This window comes from Marmota marmota, unplaced genomic scaffold (assembly GCF_001458135.2).
Source record: "Marmota marmota marmota unplaced genomic scaffold, marMar, whole genome shotgun sequence".
Classification (NCBI taxonomy): Eukaryota; Metazoa; Chordata; class Mammalia; order Rodentia; family Sciuridae; genus Marmota; species Marmota marmota.
The window spans coordinates 32,977,406-32,993,196 of NW_026000057.1; the positions used below are offsets into that span (position 1 = coordinate 32,977,406).

At 35.2% G+C, this 15,791-nt stretch overlaps 1 protein-coding gene across 2 annotated transcripts; it reads left to right on the top strand.

Moving 5' to 3' along the window:
- Positions 1-208: 208 nt before the first annotated feature.
- On the top strand, positions 209-13,994 carry Cisd2 (CDGSH iron sulfur domain 2). 2 transcript variants are annotated; one of them, XM_015484606.2, is made up of 3 exons: positions 209-423; positions 11,628-11,842; positions 13,593-13,994. In XM_015484606.2, the coding sequence occupies exons 1-3, from the start codon at positions 321-323 to the stop codon at positions 13,680-13,682; spliced, it is 408 nt and encodes a 135-aa protein (XP_015340092.1). In that variant the 5' UTR covers positions 209-320; the 3' UTR covers positions 13,683-13,994. The 2 variants fall into 2 exon arrangements, with proteins under 2 accessions (XP_015340092.1, XP_015340093.1); XM_015484607.2 differs by lacking the exon at positions 209-423 and adding an exon at positions 617-862.
- Positions 13,995-15,791: the final 1,797 nt, after the last annotated feature.

Consider the following 15,791-nt stretch of genomic DNA (forward strand, 5'->3'; position numbering starts at 1 on the left):
GCACGCGACACCTTACCTGCGGACCTCCAGGTCTACAAATGTAAGAGGCCCAAAGAGAGGGGACTCTCTGAAATCGAGATTCTAAGGAGCGCCTCACTACCCACGCGTTCCCGCGACTAGGGAGCGCCGCGCCCGCACGTCACTCGCCCATTACCAATCGGCGCCGGGCGGGTCACCTCTTTTCCCAGGGCCCCTCCGCCCCGCCCGCGCTTCGACTCAGGCCGTGAGCGCCCGGCGGCCGCTTCCGTTCTCGGCGCAGGCGCGGCAGCCCAGCCGGAGTGCGGAGGGGGCTCGGAGAGGAGCTGACGCCGCTGGCCAGGATGGTACTTGAGAGCGTGGCCCGCATCGTGAAGGTGCAGCTCCCGGCTTATCTTAAGCGGCTCCCAGTCCCGGAGAGCATTACCGGCTTCGCCCGGCTCACAGGTAACCCTCCCCATCAGCCAGTCCCCATCCTTACAAGCTCCCCCCGCGAGAGGGGGGAGGGGGAGAAGTGTAGAAACCCCCGTGCTAGAGGCGGGGCGAAGCTGGCGGAGCGGCACGTGATCGCGTGACCCTGCCTGCGCCGGCGCAGCAGCGTCTGGAGCTTCAGAGGGGCCGCGTCTAGGTACTTGATGGCCGGTTCTTGTGACCCCGTTGTCTTCGGTGTCCTCCTGTGGCTAGAGCCGAGGCTTTACTGAAAATGCTGAGTCAGGAGAGCGCCAGTCTCATTCCCTGCGCTACTCATCCATCGCTCTCTGCAGTGTCCTTTGTTTCAACCGGGTTTAAGTCATCGTTATCCGAGGCGCTGTGTTAACGGGCGGCTTCGGCTCTCTCCGAGCGTGTGGGTGGAAGCGAGTGATGGGAGATAAGTACAGGCATCCATGTAATTGTTTCACTTAGTGATGAAATTATGAAATGACCTCCATCCCAAAGGGTAGAGTTGACCTATCCTGGGGGCGTTTGAGGTCACTTCCGTTACTACAGTCTTGGGAGCAGTTGGGGTAACTTGAGTTGGAGGAAATATGCCTTAGCTAGAAAGTGTTCGAAGGCTGGTGTGACTGAATGACAGCCTTTCAGTTAATTTTTTTATGTCTAAAAGAGACTTTTAAAAAATCCCATTTTCTTCAATGAAAATTAGAAGCAAAAAACTTTAAAAGTTTCCATTATTGTTGCTTGTAATCTTTCTGTTTAGCTCTAACAGGTTTTAGAAGCAATTGGCTCTCTCATGATGACTCTGCATTCTTAGAAAACATATGGACTTCCTTAATTACCACTTACAATTTACAGACAATTCTTATCTATCAGCAGCAACCCATCTTTATGTTACATTTTTCAAGAGTAATGCTTTAAGACATTAAGTGTGGTACTGCCCTTTGGAAGTACAGTATATTCCAATACCTTGATTTTTAAAAACATATTCTTTTCATCACGTAAACCTTTGAAATAGAACTGCAACAATAAAATAGACCCATTCAAAAGTCAGAAAACATCATATTTCCAGTTTACAAGCTAGCTATGAAACTTACAAATTTTACTCTTAAACCAGTGGGGACTTTAGTAACATTTCCTAGGGTAACACAAATAGATGAGTGAACAAATATAAAATCATTAGTGTTATTTATCCAGAAGGGGCCATTGAACAGTGTTTTTTTTTTTTTTTTTAATAGTTGTAAATGGACAGCATGCCTTTATTTTACTTTTATGCGGTGCTAAGGATTGAATCCAGTGCCTCACACATGCTGGGCAAGCACTCTGCCACTGAGCGGAAGTGAAAGAGTTGAAAACATACAGCCATAAAAGTTTCATATGTGTGTATGTTCATTGTAGCCTTATTTATAAAACCCCCTGAATTGGAAGCAGCCAAGTATCTACCAAAAGAAAAGTGGTAAACAAATTATGATACATAAAAAGGAACGAATTCCTGATCCACTGTATGAGTTTCAAAAACTTCCTGATGTGTGAAAGCTGTGATTGTGGAAATATGTGTTGGAGGAGTAGAAAAGTGCAAGAGAATACTTTCTAGGGAGATGGAAATATTTTTCATATTTTTATGCAAATATTTTCACACATTTTCAGTGGAGGCTAGAGGGATGCATTGTCACAACACAGAGCTAACCACTGTTATTTTATGTAACTTATACCTCTATTTATTTAAAAAGAAAGTGGAACAAATGTGAAAGCATAAAAGATCATTAAGTTCAAACAAAAGAATTGAGTTTCACTTATTTACATGTAAATAATAAAGGTTATTTCTGAAAGGCCAGAGTTTTATTTTAGGAAGTTTTTTGAGAATTTGGGAAAATACTTATATGATTACTGTTATAAAAGTTTTCTTTTTGGGCTGGGCTTGTAGTTCAGTGGTAGAGCACTTGCCTTGCACCTGTGAGGCAGTGGGTTAAATCCTCAGCACCACATAAAAATAAATAAAGGTATTGTATTCATCATAACTTAATTTTTTTTTTTTAAGTTTTCTTTCCTCTCTAATTAGTCTGTATTTAAAAGTCAGTGTACACTTCTCAGAGGAGGACATACAGTCAATCAACAAGTACATGAAAAAATGCTCAACATCTCTAGCTGTCAGAGAAATGCAAATCAAAACCACCCTAAGATACCATCTCACTCCAGTAAGATTGGCAGCCATTAGGAAGTCAAACAACAACAAGTGCTGGCGAGGATGTGGGGAAAAGGGTACACTTGTACATTGCTGGTGGGACTGCAGATTGGTGCAGCCAATTTGGAAAGCAGTATGGAGATTTCTTGGAAAGCTGGGAATGGAGCCACCATTTGACCCAGCTATTCCCCTTCTTGGTCTATTCCCTAAAGACCTAAAAAGAGCATGCTACAGGGACACTGCTACATCGATGTTCATAGCAGCACAGTTCACAATAGCAAGACTGTGGAACCAACCTAGATGCCCTTCAATAGACGAATGGATAAAAAAAATGTGGCATTTATACACAATGGAGTATTACTCTGCATTAAAAAATGACAAAATCATAGAATTTACAGGGAAATGGATGGCATTAGAGCAGATTATGCTAAGTGAAGCTAGCCAATCCCTAAAAAACAAATGCCAAATGTCTTCTTTGATATAAGGAGAGTAACTAAGAACAGAGTAGGGACGAAGAGCAGGAGAAGAAGATTAACATTTAACAGGGATGAGAGGTGGGAGGGAAAGGGAGAGAGAAGGGAAATTGCATGGTAATGGAAGGAGACCCTCAGGGTTATACAGTGGAGGAGGTAGAGAGAGAGGAGGGGAGGGGAGGGGAGAGGTGGGGAGGGGGGAGGGTGGAGGATGGGAAAGGCAGCGGAGCACAACAGACACTAGGATGGCAATTTGTAAATCAATGGATGTGTAACTGATGTGATTCTGCAATCTGTGTATGGGGTGAAGGTGGGAGTTCATAACCCACTTGAATCAAAGTGTGGAATATGATATGTCAAGAAATTTGTAATGTTTTGAACAACCCACAATAAAAAATTAAAAAAAAAAAAAAAAAAAAAAAAATAAAAGTCAGTGTAATTGTATTGGCCCTTATGGAGAACAGTTTGGATCTCATTTAAACATTCTTCCATATAATTATTTTGCAATTTAAAACTCCTCAAGTCATTAAGTATTTATTGAGCATCTATTGTGGGCCAGGCAGTGTTCTAGAAACTAAGACACTGTTTTATTCATAATAGAAGGAAACAGATTTTTAAATTGATCATTTATTTTACTAACTCTTTATCCTAACATAGTTTATATTAGGTTTCAAGTGATAATAGTAAAGTCATTCAGTGATAGTATTTTACTTACATCTCTTTTACAGTTAAGAAATAGAAATCATTTCTGTGTCTTAGCTGTAAATTATACACAAAAAAGCCATAAAATCAACATCAACCAAGTTGTCAATATTATTTTTATGGTAATCTTTTGCAAATCTGAAATGGGAAACAAATTGTCCTGGTTTCTTAGAATATCATTTCTCATTGAGATCCAGATATGTCTATGTGTACTTTTAAAAATCTTTTTAATAATAAGAGTTGGGGACATGTTTTTATAATAATATTTGTGGCTCAGTAGTAATGCTTGGCATGCTTGAGGCCCTTGGTTCAATCCTTAGCACCAAAGGAAAAAAAAAAAAGTATTTGTTTTTATAGCTTAATCAGGAATAAGGGTGTTAGAGCTAGCGTATGTCACTATATAAAAGGTTGAATCTGCCCCTTCTGAAACCTAATTCTTTGGCTTAAGGAGATAATTTCTTTCAACAGTTTGAGAAAATTGATGTTAAATTGAGTGCTATTCTACTATAAATCTGTCTGACTTGAGAAAAAATTAATTTTTTAGATCAGGTATTTAGAAATGTAATTTCTGTAGAGTAAGATATGCACATTTGTACTTTTAATCAACATTCCTTGATTGACCTCCAAAAGGACAGTGTATAATAGTTTCTGTATCTCCATGAACCAGAGAAAATGTCGATATTATTGAATGTTAAAAACAACCATTTTATGAATAAAACATTTCATCACATGAAAAACAAAATTGCTTGCTATTCAAGTTACTTTGACATGTTTTTCCTGTCTTGATTTTGTTTCTCTGATGGTATTCTGGTTCTTTTACCTTGTTAGTCTTGTTGTTGTTTATTAAATAGTAGGTTATAGAAGTTTCATATAAATGTTAGGACACTTGTAATAATATTAGAAACACTAATATTAATTACACTTGTAATGTTAATATTAGAAACAGGTGATCTTCATATAAAGTAAGAAAGTCTATTGGAAGTGAAATATTTAATAAAATTTAAGAAGACTCAACCCTTTTACATTCAAATGAGTAAACGAAATGCTGCCTAACTGGGTGCTTTTAAAATGGATTAAATGTTGAGATTAGCTAGTTTCATCTATGTCACTTAGTTGTCAAAAATGCATCTCTCCCCAACCTCTAATCATCTTTCAGATTTTCATCTTCTCATCCTGGCTTGTCTCCTAAATCCTTGGTACTTCTCATAGAGGCACTACCTTGATATAAGTGAAACAAAACTCACCTGAGTAAACCACTTAACTTGTAGCTCTTGGAGTGTTCTTTTTTTATCCTTTTCTCTGGAGAGAGCAGAGAATTGCCATTTTTCTGGCTTTTGCGCAATTTCTTTGTAGAAAATATCTTCACCCTTTCAAAGAAAGCTCTGTCTTCTTTTAAAGCCTCTGCCATTCATCAGTGCAGTATTACCTCCTTACTTTTTTGTTGCTATTTGTGGACCATTAGTCTCTCCCTTATGTTCTTTAACCCATTTTTTTGCCTATCATCCCAGATCTGGAATACCTATAAAAAGCTGAATATAGTGTATAATATAATCATATAATATATAATTATATAAAGTAAGAATATAATCAAAATATACTAATATTTACATGTGTATGCTAGATTATGATCTTCAGTTTATTTTAATGCACTTGTGTAAATTTCATCAAAATGTTAACATGAAATCTTGGGACTTAATGGATTAAGGATGCTGACGCATCGTTTTCCCCTTTTTTGTACGTCTCCTGCACTCTCTCCCCCTGTTTAAAGCCACCTTTCTTATATATTTGGGGATGGGTTGTTTTTATTAAAGCCACCTTTCTTATATATTTGGGGATGGGTTGTTTTTATTAGAGATCACCATCTATCTATGAAATGAAAGGATCTTTACTTCCTCCATTTATCTCATGCCCCATAACTAAACCAAAGCCTATTGATTTTACTACTTGAGTTAGTGGTTCTTAAATTTTGTGTTGATAATAGATCTATTCTTGGTGAATATCTTGAGATATCTATATCTTGAGATTTTGATGAAAGCTATGTGTCTATCCTCAGAAAATGTGCACACACACAATTGTTCAAGGGAATCCCAATAGATAGTTTCTTACAGTTTGTACTCTCTTCTCTGCTTTAATGTGCAGTACCCTAGTTTCAGCTGGGATCATTTTTTTCTGGGCTATTTCACTGTATTTCTAATAAGTTGTCTTGCCTCTTGTTTTCCTACCATCATCCCTCTCTGTTCTTCCTTATGCCCATCCTCTTATCTTCCAACAGACACCAGCTTAATTTCATTAATGAATCATTTTCCAAGTAAATTAATATTTAAATATGTCTGTGGTTTCCTATTATGCATGGAATAGATTCCCGATTATTTGATGCATATCAGAAATTTTCATCACATGGCACCTGCTGGGTGCCAAACACCTCTTGGGTTTCATTGTATTCCAGCAATACCATGGCAGTTAGTTTTCCAAACCTTTCATGACTGTCATCTATGTGCCTTTGCCAATGCTATTTCCTTTGCATAGAATGTAACTCCTCCTTTCATTTGCGTATGAGCTTCTGTAATCTTACTCATCTTTCAGAAACCTGGTTGTCAAAACCAATAAAGTTTTTGTTCATTTATCAAGCAATGAATTACTCATTTCTTCCTCTGTATCTTATATATGATTGCCACATTACACAGTACTGTAATCCTTTTTTTTGGAGGGGTACAGGGATTGAACTCAGGGGCTCTCAACCACTGAGCTGCATCTCCAACCCTTTATTGTATTATTATTTTTTTTAGAGACAGGGTCTAATTGAGTTTCTTAGTGCTTTGCTGAGTTGCTGAGGCTGGCTTTGAACTCATGATCTTCCTGTCTCAGCCTCCTGAGTTGCTGGGATTATAGGCATGTGCCACCTTGCCTGGCCTGTAATCCTTTTTAGTAGGTTTGTATTTCATAGAGGATGGACAACTCCTTTGTGATAGGATTGTATCTGTAATTTTGTATCTTTAATACTGTCACATTACTGTCCATGTTCATGAGGTTTTATAGTTTTAGAGGGTATATACTTTTGGACTTACACCACTTCAAAAAGTAGATTTCACTCAGACTGTTTTATAAGTTATTACTTTATTGTAGGAGATAATAGCACCTCTTATTATATTATTTTAGAGCAGTGTTTTACCAAGGAATTACATGTTCAACATTTTGTGAAGTAGATTTTAAAACAATTAATACTATTTGTTCCCTGAGATTTGTGGATTAAGATTAAAAGAGCTATATTTAAGAGTCCAAAGTTAAGATTTTCATCTTTACATTCTTATTCATTTGCTTTTTGACAGTTTAGCCTCTTGTAACTTTCTTATAATATGTAGAATAATATTTAATGATATTCTACATTCAACAAACATTTATTGCATGACCACCAATTCAACATCTGCATTGGATGAGGGGGACAGTTGTAACCTAAAACATTGATTGCTGATCTAGAAGTTAAGTGTAAGTAAAAATTATAAATCAGTACCATGAGTGAGAAAGGGACTGACATTGTGCTCTTCCTTCATTCAGTAAGCCACTTATTAACATAGATAAGGCATCCACTTTGGGCTAAGAACATGGCTCCTTTCCTCTCCAGGTTTATATAAAGAGACAACTTTAGACACAAAGTAGTGTGATTGCAGAAATATGAAGAAAGGTGCTTGGAAGCATAGGAGGAAGTGATTGATTCTATGTTGTGAAACCAAAGAAGTCTTCTGGAAGAGGTAATATTTGAACCTAGTCTTACCATATATATAGGTAAATGAGAGGTAGAAGCATTTTTGTAGAAGAAACTCCATCTGCAAAGACTGCTATTAGGCAATAACTTTGGCTGGCTTCCGGTGTGTGAGGGAGGGGATGTTTGGTGAGAATTGAAGCTGGGAAAGTAGTCTTGCCGTGCTATGGAGTTGGAAATTTAATGGAACTATTTAAAACAATGCTGTTTTTAAAAAAGTTTGTGGTGATGGAAATGTTCTCTGTGCTATTTATTATGGTAGTCAATGATTATATGCAGATATTGAGCTCCTGAAAGGTGTCCATGTGTCTTAGAAGTTGAATGTGTATAGTAATCATGTTTTTTTTTTAATTTTTTCTATATTTTATGAGACCTTGACATTTTGGGGACCTTGATGTCCGTGAAAAGTCTGTCTCTCCCAGGCAGAGTATTAGAGTCTGCCTCTATCTAATTCCTAGAGATATTAAACAATTTGCCTCAGAGAAAACTTAGCATATGTTAACCAACCAATCCAAAACTTACCATATGTTATTCCCAACCACCTCCTTTATCTAACTCCTTCACATTAAGCCAGTATTTCCCCTTCCCTAAATCACCCTGGGAATAGATAAGAGACTACTAAAAACCACTCCTTTTGCCTGGAATCCACTAAAATGATTCCAGCTAGTTAGTAGAAGCTGTTTACCCTGTCCTGCCTTGCCTTTTCCATGGAAACCACAGTAAAGGCATGTGCCCTGCCCTCGTTTTTTTCCCCCATCTCCTCCTCCCTCTAAGCCAACTCTGGTACTTCTCCATTTTGCCACCTCTTCTTGAAAACTCAAGGCAGTTGTGTACATGATTACCATACTTGCTTAAAATGTTAGATACAAATCAAAACAAGGTGGTGGCTAATGGCTAACATATTAGACAGCACAGATCTATACAAAGATTCTAACCCCAAGAAACAGTTCTATTTCATGCACAGAACTTTAGTTCATTAAATAATCTTCATGGGGTGTCTCCTTTTTGGTTATGAGACTGTAGCAGCTAATGAGAAGACAAGGTTCTTACCCTTACAGAGCTTCATTCTGGTAACTAACAGATTACATCTCCAATTCTACCATAGAGCATTGCCAAGTTTATTTGGCAGAATGTTTTTTTTCAAAGGAGTTGCTCCTGCTTCCTCTCCAGTCTCTGCAATCACTTTTCAAACTGCCATTTATTGTGTATCTTCTCTGTACCAAGCAATATCATATAGATGGTATGTATGTAGGTTTCATTTAGATCTCTTTGGCATGGCGCTATATCAAAATTTCATTTTGGAAGTATCAGTATTAGCCAATGTTTCTTTCAGTAGTTAAATAGTAAGAAAATTGAGAGTAGTTTTTACCAAGAGAGAAATTGATTTAATTTTATATCTGTTGGATTTGATTCACAATGATTTAAAACAAGTTTTGGATTTAGATTGTTCTGGACTAAGCCTGCTAAGCTACAGTTTACCCACATGTAAAATGGGAATAATAATGTTACAATTAAATAGTTAAATAATAAATAGTGTTAAATGAGTTAGTACAGTTGTATTCTTAACATAGTCTATTTATCATTAATATTTATTAGCATATTTATTAGCATTTCTTGGCACATAATCCTGTTTTTCTCTTAACTAGGATATTTCTGTATAGTGCCTAGTAAGATAGGCACTCAGTGAAAGAAATTAAATATAACTCATCAGGAGGGGCTGGGGTTGTGGCTCAGTGGTAGAGCACTTGCCTAGCATGTGTGAGCCTTGGGTTCGAGTCTCAGTACCGCATATAAATAAAATAAAGGTCCAGTTACAACTAAAATAAATATATATTTAAAAAAATATAACTCATCAGGAACATAAAGGATTCCCTGTAGAATATTAGCAGGCTTTTGATAATTGTGTGCTGAAATGTTTGTCTTGGTTTCCTTATATGTTTATCTCCACAGGCATAGAGAACCATTTTCATTTATATCACTTGTTATATTCCCTGTCTTCTTTTTTTTTCCATATTTAATTTTCTTTTTAAAAATTTTTAAAAATCTATTCTACTCAGTTATACATGACAGTAGAGTGCATTTTCATTTATTGTACACAAATGGAGCACAACTTTTCAATTCTCTGGTTGTACATGAAATAAAGTCGCACCATTTTCATGCAATCATACATGTACCTTAGGGTAATAATGTCCATCTCATTCCACCATCTTTCCTGCCCCATCCCCCCCCCACACACACTCTTTGCCCAATCCAAAGTTCCTCCATTCTTCCTATGCTCCCTCCTCCCCAATTATTGGTCATTGATTGGGTTTTTTGTTTTTTGGGTTTTTTTTTTTTTTTTTTTTTTTTTTTTTNTGATAATTGCCATTCTGACTGGCATGAGATGAAATCTTAGAGTAGTTTTGAGTTGCCTTTCTCTCATTGCTAAAGATGTTGCATTTTTTTTTTCATATATTTGTTGATTGCTTATATATCTTCTGAGATGTGTCTGTTCACCTCCTTAGCCCATTTATTGATTGAGTTATTTGGTTTTTTTGGTGTTAAGATTTTTGAGTTCTTTATATATCCTGGAGATTAGTGCTCTATCTGTGTGTGTGGTAAACATATTCTCCCATTCTTAGAGAAACATTTGGCTTTTGGGGATTGGCTTACTTCGCTTAGCATGATATTCTCCAACTCCATCCATTTACCTGCAAACGCCATAGTTTTATTCTCTTTTAATGCTGAGTAATATTTCATTTTTTTTATCCATTAATCTGTTGAAGTGCATTTAGGTTGGTTCTGCAGTTTAGCTATTGTGAATTGAGCTGCTATAAACATTGATGTGGCTGTGCTACTATAGTATGCTGATTTTAAGTCCTTTGGGTATAGACTGAGGAATGGGATAGCTGGGTCAAGTGATGGTTCCATTCCCAGATTTCCAAGGAATCTTCATACTACTTTCCAGAGTGGTTGCACCAATTTGCAGTCCCACCAGCAATGTATGAGTGTGTCTTTTCCCCCACATCCTTGCCAACCCTTATTATTGCTTGTATTCTTGATAATTGCCATTCTGACTGGCATGAGATGAAATCTTAGAGTAGTTTTGAGTTGCCTTTCTCTCATTGCTAAAGATGTTGCATTTTTTTTTTTTATATATTTGTTGATTGCTTATATATCTTCTGAGATGTGTCTGTTCACCTCCTTAGCCCATTTATTGATTGAGTTATTTGGTTTTTTTGGTGTTAAGATTTTTGAGTTCTTTATATATCCTGGAGATTAGTGCTCTATCTGATGTGTGTGTAGTAAAGATATTCTCCCACTCTATAGGCTGTCTTCATGTCATTGTTTCTTTTGCTAAGAAGAAGCTTTTTAGTTTGAATCCATCCTAGTTATTGATACTTTATTGTTATTTTATTTCTTGCACTTTAGGAGACTTGTTAAGGAAGTTGGGGCCTAATCCAACATGATAAAGATTTGGGATAATCCCCTGTCTTAAGACAGGCTAGGTACTCCAAAGACATTTAATGAACACTTAACAGAATGAAATGCATCTTAAAATGAGAACATTGAATATATGCAAGTTTTAATTCATTAAGATAGTGTATTTTACATAACATTTTGGTATTCTTCAGAAACATTTACCCAAAAAAGTAAGTTGAAGCATTTGAAGATACTCCTAATCTAAAATTATAAATCAGAGGTAAAAATTTTATGAATATTGTTATATGATTTTAAACATGGTATTAAGGAGAGAAGAATGAAAATGTTTTCTAAACTTAAATGTATCACACTGAGTTTTATTTATAATTATGATTAATGTAATTCCTGATAAAAGTAAAGACAAACACAAATATACTTAATGGGTACAATGAGAGGACATTTAAAATAGGTTTCTGAAAATAAGATTTCCAGTTTCATGAGTCTTAATTTATCCCATAAATAAGATAGTCCTAGATAGAACTGGGTTTATCGTGTGATTTATTCTGTTTTACAGGTAAGTTAAGTGAGAAATTAATGTGAGAGTAGCAGATAAAGAGTAAGCTCAAGGACCCAACTAGACATGCTATTTTGCATTTTTTTTTAACATAAGCATGCAGATTCTGACAAATATGTACATATTTAGTTTCAGAATGGCTTCGGTTATTGCCTTTCCTTGGTGTACTTGCACTACTTGGCTACCTTGCAGTCCGTCCATTCTTCCCGAAGAAAAAACAACAGAAGGATAGCTTGATAAATCTTAAAATACAAAAGGAAAACCCTAAAGTGGTGAATGAAATAAACATTGAAGATTTGTGTCTTACTAAAGCAGCTTATTGTAGGTGTTGGCGTTCAAAGACGGTAAGATGTCTGTTTACCTGTACAATGAACTTTTGTGGAGTTAAGAATTGTTTTGTTTCTTAAGTACCAGTTTTGAGGTTCTGTGAGAGATTTTTTCCCTTAGTAGTCTTCAATTAAAAGTCCATATTGAAATTTGCTTTTTCTGATTGATACTACTTACATTAGAAAAGTTAGAACAATAAATAAAGATAGAAATCTGATGTTTTCCCAATGCTCATCACTGTCTAGAGGAACATATGTTTTAAAATACACTTAATTTTTGAGAGAGGATATAGGTTTAGTAAAAAGAGCTTAAGCATTGAAGTCAGAATAGTGTATAATCTAATGCCTGTCACTTGGGCAAGTTAGGCAAGTTGTCAACTTTGGGCAAGTTACTTTTTTTTGGTTCTGAGGTTTGATCCCTGTGGTATTTACCACTGAGCTACATCCTCAGCCTGTATTTTTTATTTTGAGATAGGGTCCACTAAATTGCCTAGACTGGCCTTGACTTGCTATTGATTTGTCTCAGCCTCTGGAGTTGCTGAGATTATAGGCATGTGCCACTATGCCCAGCTGTAAATTACTTCATTTTTAATCTCTAATTTTCAGCAGTCAAAAAAACAAAAACAAAACAAAAACTGTTACTATATCAACTTTGCAGATATTTTTGAGAAATTAGTAAAATTATATTTATAAATTGTCCTACTTAAGATGAGCTAGTAAATGGTAGCTATAATTACTGATGATTTTTATTAAAAGGAGGAGTTTGGAGTAGTGAGTATTATAAGTAGTTAATGAAATCTGTTTTCTTTGATCATAGGTTATTTAAGATTTTAAGTACAATTGTTCATCACAGCATGTTTTATAATAAAATTTAGAAACTATCTGATGATAGAACAATTAAAGTACAGCATAATACAAATGATAGAAAATTAGGACTCTTTTATAAATCATGTTTTTAAGGAATATTTAGTGATGTGAGATCCTGATTTAATACAAGATAGAAAAGCATATTATAGAATGATCCTAGTTTTTAAAAATGTGAATACACAGTAAATGCACAAAATGTTACATAAATCTGATTTGTTACACAAATCTGATAGATTATGAGTGAAATTTTTTTCATTAAATTTTTTTCAAAAATCCCATGGTATACATAATCTTTATGGTAAAAAAACAGTATAGAATAATTTAAGAGATGAGCTCAAATTTAGTGTTTCATAGAGAATAAGAATTTATCGTTGATTGCGTTTTAAACCTTATATGGAATCATCCAGATTTTTATTTAAAATCTAAACCAAATGAGTTAGTTATTTAGATTGTTAGATTTGCTGTGGGTATCAGAATTCGGTCAGAATGTATCTATTATTCAGAAAATCTATCTGATGAAATTTCTTTTTTTTTTTTTAGCAAGGATATGCTTTCTTTTTTTTTTTTTTAAAGGATGGGTGCCCCAACCTATGCTCTTTATTTATTTATTTTTTCAAGAGAGAGAGAGAGAAGATACCGAGAGAGAATTTTTTTAATATTTATTTTTCAGTTTTCGGTGGACACAATATCATTATTTTATTTTTATGTGGTGCTGAGGATCGAACCCAGTGCCCCGTGCATGCCAGGCGAGCGTGTTACCGCTTGAGCCACATCCCCAGCCCCAGGATATGCTTTCTTTATGATAGCATATCACAGATATTTATGAGAGCACATTTCACAAATATTTCTACTTAATCATATTTTTAAAATAACACTAATTCTTTTTTTTTTTTCCTTTTAGTTTCCTGCCTGTGATGGTTCCCACAATAAACATAATGAATTGACAGGAGATAATGTGGGTCCACTCATACTGAAGAAGAAAGAAGTGTAATAGTAATGATTTAGGATTGGTCAATTGTGTGCTGTAAAATCTTCGGACAACATTTTCTCATTCTTTGTGTATAGAAAATCTTTGAAATGGTGGTTTTAATTATTACTACTGGCTAAATAATTATTTCTGCCAATTTATTTTCTTGCTACACTACTGTTTATATTTGATACTTAGTATATTCAAAGTCATTTATGTAGAAGTTATTTGTCAAGCCTCATTCTGACTTCAAAGAATTAATGTATATTTCGGCAATAAAATCCATACTTCTGGTTTTAATTAATTTAGAAATTAAAATTTTGGCAATGTGTCCAACACTGTTTCTTTTGATAATTAATAATTCAACAGAATCCGTACTTTAAAATTTCCCTACACTGTTAAATATATTATTTTTTATATTGCTTTGTTTTGATCCTTTGAAATGATTTTATCTTCCTTTGGCCTTCACACTCTGATTTTTTAGGTGAATTAAGAAAAATATTACCATCAAGAATTACTTAAGGTTACAGAGATAAGCTTTTTTGCTTTATAGAAATTGTTGTTTCATTAATATAAATACCCCAATTTCAAAAAAGAAGTAAACTGGATATAAAAAGTTCCAATGAGGAATAGTTATTTACATTATAAAAGATTTGTTTACTTTACAAAAGGCACGTTGTGTGTGTATGTATTGTGTGTCTGTCTGAGCTAGTGACAGCTGGGGGTAGGGTGGCAAGAACATTTAATATCTAAATGTACCTGCTGCTGCAATTTGAGGTCAGTTAGAAATAAAAGCATATCTGAATTCAGATTAAAATGTTAAATAGTTCAAAGTTACATTTACATGAACATTTTTCTCTTAATAGTATAAATCATTAAAACAAAACGTTAAAATATTTTCAAAATAAATTTAATGAACAATCTTCAAAATATTTACAAATATTTTCTTTTTAACATACACTGAGCCACATCCCCAGCCCTTTTTTTGTATTTTATTTAGAGACAGGGTCTCACTGAGTTTCTCAGCGTCTCGCTAAATTGCCGAGGTTGGCTTTGAACTAGAGATCCTCTCGCCTCAGCCTCCCAATCTGCCAGGATTACAGGCAGTACCACCATGTACAGTACAGTTCTTATAATAATAGCTGCTTAAGTTAGGCTTTTTCTTTTCTTTTTGGTATTGGGAGTTGAACTTAGGGGTGCTTTACCGTTGAGCTACATCCCCAGCCCTTTTCATTTTTATTTTGAGAAAGGTCTCACTAAGTTGCTTACCGCCTTGCTGTGTTACTGAGGCTGGCTTCAGACTTGTGATCCTTCTGCCTCAGCCTCCCAAGTAGTTAGGATTATAGGCGTATGTCTGTTTATTAAAGGTACAATCCATTCAGTTCACTGTTTTCTTTTTTATATGTAGAGGTGCCAGGAGTCAGGCATTTAATTCTTCCAGTAATAAAGCTAATAATTATTGAGCATTTATATGTATCTGGCACTTCACTAACATGGTAGTTGGATTTTGAATTTATTACATGTAATGTCAATAGGCTGTACTGCCTGATCTTAACTTTCTTGTGATTAATAGCAAAAATTTTAGTTAGAAATCTAGTCTGTAGTTTCTAAGAAGTCTAAAATTATTGTTCTTTCCTCTTCCCATTTATCAGTGAAGGAAAAATACAACATTGCTCTCACTTCTTTTTTTTTTTTCCTGTGACTTTTATTCAGTACCCTTAAGGGCTTCACTGTCAGGAGTAACCAATTATTTTTTCTACAGTTGGTTCCAAGACTTGGAGAAAGTCCTCCTTACCAAAAGTTTATATATTCTTGTCTGTGTGTTTGTGGTCATGAAATGTTGGTTTTTTGTTTTTTTTTGTAAAACCATTCACTGTAACTCAGCAACATGTCTCTAAACATGTTCTAGTGTTTTCAATACTTAGATTTCACAGAAGATAAATTTTTTGAAAATATGTAGTCTAAAATGAAATTGTCAACTTTTCATTTTGTCAAATAAATAAGAGCACTTAAAATATTGAAAGTGAATTCTGTCATAGAAAGGTAATTCTAATGCACAAAAAGTAAAATGGTTAAACTATCACAATAAAGGGTTTCTTCCCCTCCACATTTTCCATTTTAAAAATATGTTTA

Bases quoted from the DNA above. Each gene is read 5' to 3' on its own strand.
- Cisd2 (XM_015484606.2), top strand. From the start codon at position 321: ATGGTACTTGAGAGCGTGGCCCGCATCGTGAAGGTGCAGCTCCCGGCT. The intron at 424-11,627 runs GTAACCCTCCCC...GTACATATTTAG, and splicing joins CGGCTTCGCCCGGCTCACAG to TTTCAGAATGGCTTCGGTTA. The intron at 11,843-13,592 runs GTAAGATGTCTG...TTTTCCTTTTAG, and splicing joins GGTGTTGGCGTTCAAAGACG to TTTCCTGCCTGTGATGGTTC.